The sequence below is a fragment of the Littorina saxatilis genome, linkage group LG12 (assembly GCF_037325665.1).
Source record: "Littorina saxatilis isolate snail1 linkage group LG12, US_GU_Lsax_2.0, whole genome shotgun sequence".
In the NCBI taxonomy this organism is placed as follows: Eukaryota; Metazoa; Mollusca; class Gastropoda; order Littorinimorpha; family Littorinidae; genus Littorina; species Littorina saxatilis.
In genome coordinates this window covers 15,875,147-15,882,365 of record NC_090256.1, presented here as the reverse complement: position 1 = coordinate 15,882,365, position 7,219 = coordinate 15,875,147, and the positions used below count along the sequence as shown (strand labels likewise).

The 7,219-nt window shown below is 42.5% G+C and overlaps 1 protein-coding gene across 1 annotated transcript; it reads right to left on the bottom strand.

The window, feature by feature from the left end:
- Positions 1 to 462: 462 nt before the first annotated feature.
- LOC138983032 (uncharacterized) lies at positions 463 to 2,987 on the bottom strand. The gene is made up of 2 exons (XM_070356433.1): positions 2,975 to 2,987; positions 463 to 1,097 (listed from the first exon to the last, which is right to left on the bottom strand). Exons 1-2 carry the CDS (start codon positions 2,985 to 2,987, stop codon positions 463 to 465), a joined length of 648 nt encoding a protein of 215 aa, XP_070212534.1.
- Positions 2,988 to 7,219: the final 4,232 nt, after the last annotated feature.

The window sequence follows — 7,219 nt, the reverse complement described above, 5'->3', positions numbered from 1 at the left end:
TGAACGCATTGCATTTTTTCCGCAAGACCGTACACTCGTAGCATCGTCTGCCCACCGCTCGTGGCAAAGGCAGTGAAATTAACAACCCAGAAAAGCGCCGTAGCGGTTGCGCTGAGGAGGATAGCACGCTTTTCTATATCTCTATTCTTTTTATATTTAGTCAAGTTTTGACTAAATATTTTAACATCGAGGGGGAATCGAAACGAGGGTCGTGGTGTATGTGCGTGTGTGTGTGTGTCTCTGTGTGTGTGTGTGTAGAGCGATTCAGACTAAACTACTGGACCGATCTTTATGAAATTTGACATGAGAGTTCCTGGGTATGAAATCCCCGAACATTTTTTTCATTTTTTTGATAAATGACTCGGATGACGTCATATCCGGCTTTTCGTGAAAGTTGAGGCGGCACTGTCACGCTCTCATTTTTCAACCTTCTTCTTCTTCTTCTGCGTTCGACGGTTGTGTCTAGGGTCGTAGTTCCGCTGCTGTCGTGAACTGGAACGTCGCTTTCAGGTCTTCTGACGTTCCCCAGAGCTTGGTCTCCAGTGTAGCTCCTTCTGGCCAGATCTGGTTCCGCAGCAGAGTGAAGTTTGTGCATGTATTCAATACATGTTCTACTGTCTGGTCGGCCGCCCCACAATCGCACAATGCCGACTCTGCTACGCCGATCCTTTTCAGGTGCGCTTTAAAGCCGCAGTGCCCTGTACGCAGCCGGAAGATGGCAGTCTGCTCTGCACGGCTGAGGCGGTGGATGGGGTCTTGGTCTGGCTTGTAGCCTCCGTTTCTTTCTTTGAATGCTGTCTTCCAGCGATGCTTGATGAGGGTTTTGGTCTCTCGGAAGGACAGGCTGGTTTCTGGTTGTTCCTGTCTTCCTGCATCTTTGGCCAGACCATCCGCCTTCTCATTTCCAGCGATGCCGCAGTGCGCTGGAATCCACTGCAGAACTACGGAGGCTTTCTGGGACAAGTCGTTCAGGGACTTCTTCAGCTCTTCCACGAGGTGTTCTGCAGGGGTTGTGAGGACTTGTAGTGCGGACAGGCAGTCAGAGAGGAAGACAACCTTGGGTGGGGTTTCTTCAAGAGAGGTGAGGAAGTCTGCAGCTGTATGGAGGGCAACAACTTCTGCTTTGAAGTTGAACCAAATTGGTTGAAATTTTGGTCAAGTAATCTTCGACGAAGCCCGGGGTTCGGTATTGCATTTCAGCTTGGTGGCTAAAAAATTAATTAATGACTTTGGTCATTAAAAATCTGAAAATTGTAAAAAAAAATAAAAATTTATAAAACGATCCAAATTTACGTTTATCTTATTCTCCATCATTTGCTGATTCCAAAAACATATAAATATGTTATATTCGGATTAAAAACAAGCTCTGAAAATTAAATATATAAAAATTATTATCAATTTTTTTTTTTCGAAATCAATTTAAAAACACTTTCATCTTATTCCTTGTCGGTTCCTGATTCCAAAAATATATGGATATGATATGTTTGGATTAAAAACACGCTCAGAAAGTTAAAACAAAGAGAGGTACAGAAAAGCGTGCTATCCTTCTTAGCGCAACTACTACCCCGCTCTTCTTGTCAATTTCACTGCCTTTGCCATGAGCGGTGGACTGACGATGCTACGAGTCAGTTTCATTCTGTGAGTTCGACAGCTACTTGACTAAATATTGTATTTTCGCCTTACGCGACTTGTTACCTCTCTGAACGTGTTTTTAATCCAAACATATCATATCTATATGTTTTTGGAATCAAGAACTGACAAGGAATAAGATGAAATTGTTTTTAAATCGATTTCGGAAACTGATTTAATTTTAATCATAATTTTTCTAATTTTAATTTCAGTTCAGAGCTTGTTTTTACACAAACACACAGACACACACACACACACACACACACACACACACACACACACACACACACACACACACACGCACACACACCACGACCCTCGTCTCGATTCCCCCCTCTATGTTAAAACATTTAGTCAAAACTTGACTAAAATGTAAAAAGAGAAAACTGCAGAAATGCTCCAAGGGGAGTAATCATGAAGAGGAAAATCGCTGTACGTCTTGCACATGTAAAATAAGGTTATTTCCCCTGGATTATCTTACCTCGCTCGACGTACTCGCACAATAGTTGAATCACCTCCTCTGTGTGTGGGTGTGTGAGTGTGTGTGTGAGTCAGGGGCGGATCCAGCCTAAAAAATGAAATAAAATTGAGAATAAAGAAAAATTGATGGCTCACATTGCATCAGATTGCTCAATTTTCCTTGATTTGTATCAACATTTTCACGGGAGGGGGGGCATGCCCTCGGAACCCCCCTAGGAGCCGGAGTCTTCAAAGTGACAGTTTTGGAAAGTAGTTGGGTTATTTGTTGGCTCAGTTTGCACCAGATCGATCAATTGTCCTTGTTTTGATCCAAATTTGTCTTCTTAAAGGTACTGAACTTGTCAAATCCAGGTGCACGGAGCCCCTGGGGCTTTTAGTCATATCTCAGGCAGCTATCCGTTAGAAGAACTACCAAGTATCATTGACTTGCACCCACAGAGTCAAGAACTGCGATTTTTTTACGAATTAATTTCGTACTCGGACCCGGCTGGTCTTGACCTATTTTTGGATCTAAACTTAGATCAGGTAGATCACCACATCATGCACAAAAAGACACGTCATTAGCAAACTGTGTCAGACATCATCATGAGTTTGTCTAAATCACTCAGTTGAATCGAACTCAGACCAAACACCACGAGTAATAACTAGGTTAATTTATGCACTCGCGTGAACAAGAAACTGTCGAGCTTCACAGATGTCGTCGTTGGGTAGTTTTGGGTTTGTTTTACTGCCATAGGAGGATTTTTGAACTGTAAATGCACTCAGCTGCAACAAAAACGCAAAACGAAGGCTGTGAGCTGCACTGTGCCTTCAAATTTGCTTTTTGGAAGGTGTATTAGGGGAAGTTTCTTGGCTCTGAGTGCACCAGATTGCTCCATGTTCCATGTTTTTTATCAACATTTTTCGGGGGAGCATGCCCCCGGACCACTCAACTAAACGCTTCGCGTCGTAAAATTGTCCCAAAAAGAAATGTGGACCCCCCCTCCCCCTAGAAATGAAGTGATCCGCCCCTGTGAGTGTGTGTGTGTGTGTGTGTGTGTGTGTGTGTGTGTGTGTGTGTGTGTGTGTGTGTGTGTCGGTATGTGTGTTTGCAGGTTTGCCCAGAAGGCGCCGGGCCGATTGACTCGCCCTTCGGAAACTAGACACGTATTGTGCCACCTTAGCCATTCCGCTAGGTTGGAGTTTCGAAAAAATTCGAACAAAAAAGTTATTGGTGAAAAACTGTTTCCGTACTGTCCGGAAAAAGTTGCCGCCGGCTCCCGTCATGTCAACACATGCCTTGTGTGTGTGAAGAAGCAAATCAGGTGTGTGAAATGCTGATGCATGAAATACGAAAATGACAATGTACATATTTTTTGTCTTGTTCAAATTGCTGTAGACAGAAAAATGTGTAGGGGAAGGGCTCCTAATATGGACCGGCTCCTAATAATTATGGACCACCTCTTGTTCTGACAAACTAACGGCGCTAGAGCGCTCAAAAAAGTTTTATTCGCTGTACTCACCCTCTCTGGATAACTTGCACATGTCAAAACAGTTGCAGAAACACAAATCTCAAAACCGTTAGGCTTTTTCCCTTTTTTTCACTTTTGACAGCGTTCACTCTAAATTTGCCGCCTAAAACGGACTCGTTTCTGTCCACAGCCAAAGCTTTTATCGCACAAAAACTACTATATATGACAGCTACGACTGAATTTGTTACATTTTAGCCGTGTTGACCCCGAGTTTCTACTGCAAACAAAAAATAATAGCCAAATCTCAAAGTGTGTGCGAGTCCCCTAATATGGACCACCTTCAACAAATCGAAGAAAATAAAAGCTAAAGGCTATTTTCATTAATTCATTAGGAAGCTTGCTGGAAATAACCTATAACTAGCCCTCGAGATTTAAAAAAATTACAACAAAAAGTCTTCTTTTCGTGGAAGTTGACAATTTCACTTATTTTCACTCTGTTTTTGATAAGCTTCTTTAGTTTCCTGGTGTGCTTCAAATAATGCTCTCATCAACCCGAAACAGATAAATCTAAAGCATATTTTGATTAGTCTGACTTGTACACTAAGTTGTATCATGTTATTTTGAAGTATGGGGGCGTTTTACAGGGAATCGTGAAGGCCGCTTCACCGGTCCATATTAGGCGCCCAGGATGGACCATTTGTGATTGTTTCTGTATTTAATTTTTGCTGAATATCTATCAAAGCTATTTCACTCTAATTTGACCTAACGGTTAACTTAAGAGAGAAGGACTACCAAACACAAAATGAAACTTCTTTGCAAGAAAACAAGCTAGTTATCAGCATGAAACAAAAAGTGGTCCATATTAGGAGCCCTTCCCCTACTTTTCGGCAATTGTAAGGAAAATGAAGACCTTGTGTATGCTTCTGCGTCATTGTTGACAAGAATTGTTGAAAACTATACATTTAGTAGTAATGTAAGTTATATATTTTGATCTTGATTTTCTCGGATGTCCCGAGCTGTGCACGGGTTACTGCTAGTCTTATTTTATTCCTTTCGATAAGCTGCGGATATACAGAGACTTCGATTTATTTGTTCACCAAACCAGCGTGCATTGTGCATGTGGTCGCAGATCTGCAGGATCAGTATTCAACTGACTCGTGGGACAAGTGTCTTTCCAAACTGGAGTAATCACGCTGGGGGAGGTGGTACGCCAGAACAATCGCTGTGTGGTACGGCAGCATTCTGCAGTCCGGTAGTCAACCAGGTTTCCAACTCGGAAGGCGTGTATCGTACAAACAAATAATTACTGCGTCGTAATTATCGAGCATGTGTAATGTTTAGGTACGCGTCACTGTGCTAGCAGTGTACGACCGCCAACAGTGGTATCGGTGCACTGTTGGCGGCCGTACACGGCTAGCACAGCGACGCGTACCTAAAACATACACATGCTCTTTTCTTTAGCCGACGACACAAACACACTTGCATATTGGGACACTACTAATGATGCATTTTAGTTATAATACATCACACTACCTGATCGAATTACCCTTGTTGCTTCGAGCCTCTTGTAATCTTCACCATTTTTGAAAAAGTCCCAAAATCAAACAATATCAACAAAGACGACGCTGTCACAAATCGAAAACTGAAGCCTCCAAAATTAAATCGATAACATGTTAATCCTCATGCAATTATGAATCCGCTGAGCCCAAAAAACGTTGCTGGCTTTGATAACTACGACGCAATAATTATTTGTTTGGGATATACACGCCTTTCGAGCTCGAAATCTAGTTGATAATAATAATAATAATAATAATAATAATAATAATAATAATAATAATAATAATAATAATAATAATAATAAATGAGCATTTATATAGCGCAACATCATAACTTTACAATTATGCTCTTTGCGCTTGACACATTTAAAATTAAAACACAGTTATACAAGCATTTACATCTACATTCATAGTCAACAACGCTCAATTAAAAGCATACACCATCAAACATACATTACAAAAGATTCTTCCACTAACTAAGTAATAAAAACATGACTAAAATAGGTAGTAAAAAACAAAGGACTACCGGACTGCAGAATGCTGCCGTACCACACGGCGGTTTTTGTGGCGTACCGCTTCCCCCGGCGTGGTAATTGTCACACCTCTTTAAATGTCACTACAAAATTATGATCCTCTCTATTTCAGTGCCGCGAGCAAAAACTGAGCGACATAGTGACAAAGTCGTGAATGCATTACATCGTCATTGAGAAGGTGACCTTTCGCCGATGACCTTCTTGAGGTCATAGTCCGAATGGTGCCTTTGGTAATGCGATGTGTTCATAAATAGTTGCAAGTTGTGTTTGTTTTTACAACCCGCGCCGAACGCTAAGTGTGACAGTGGGGTCAAGTAGTGTTTACAGTGTAGGCCTCATTTGCTGGGATGACATTATTCCATTCCCTTGTCGAAGAACACTAAATGCTTTTGAAGAAGAAGTGAACGCTGCTCAAGGCGTTTGTGACACTGGATTTCTGTGTGTGTGTGTGTGTGTGTGTGTGTGTGTGTGTGTGTGTGTGTGTGTGTGTGTGCATTGCTTATTCTGTCACCCTAAAAAAATAAAGGTCAATTCTATTCAATTCAATTGAAATCTCTCTTTGTGTCTTTCTCTATCACCTTCTCTCTCTCTCTCTCTCTCTCTCTCTCTCTCTCTCTCTCTCTCTCTCTCTCTCTCTCTCTCTCTCTCTCTCTCTCTCTCATTATATATATTGAGTAGGATGTTCTTGTTTTTGTTTACTATGTGCATTTGTATGCTGGTGCTTGAGATGTGCTCATCGCCATGAAAAGGGCCCAAGGCCTACTCATTAAAACATTCAGACTTCAGACTTCTTTCTCTCTCTCTCTCTCTCTCTCTCTCTCTAAGTCTCAGTCTCTCTCTCTCCCCCCCCTCTCTCTCCCCCCCCTCTCTCTCTCTGTGCGGTCTTGGGGGAATTGCCGAGCGTGTGGGTGCAGGGACACACGCAACGAAGCGATGGATCCCAGCTTGGTGTAGGGGCAGGCTGTGGCCTCACAGGGCACGGGACAGAACAAATCTTCTGCATCATAGCTCGGATATTGATTTCACACCTGAAAGGGGTCGGCTAATTAGGGATATGATGCCCTTTTCTGCAACCCCCTCTCTTCCTCCTTCATCTCTCCCTGTGTATGTCTCTGTCTGTTTCTCTCTGACTCTGTCTCAGTGCCTGCCTGTCCACAGCTTGTCTCAGTGTGTGTTGGTGTGTTTGTCTGTGTTACTGTGTGTCTCTCTCTGTCACTCTCTATCTTTTTCTCCCCCCTCTCTCTTTTTCAGTTCTGTCTGCCTGTCTGTGTGTCTGTGTGTCCATCTGTCTGTCTGTCCGCTGTCCTTCTCTCTCTCAGTCTCTCTGTCTGTCTTGGTCTTTCTCTCTATCTCTGTCTCTCTCTGTCTGTCTGTCTGTCTCTCTGTGTCTCTCTCTGTGTCTCTCTCTCTCTCTCTCTCTCTCTCTCTCTCTCTCTCTCTCTCTCTCTTCCACCATGCTTTTAAACTCAGGAACACAATCATTTTCATAAGCACACTACCCTCACAGAGTTAGACTACATACATTTAGGGATCTTACCTCTAAAGTCAAGACTGCTTTTTAACAAAGGAA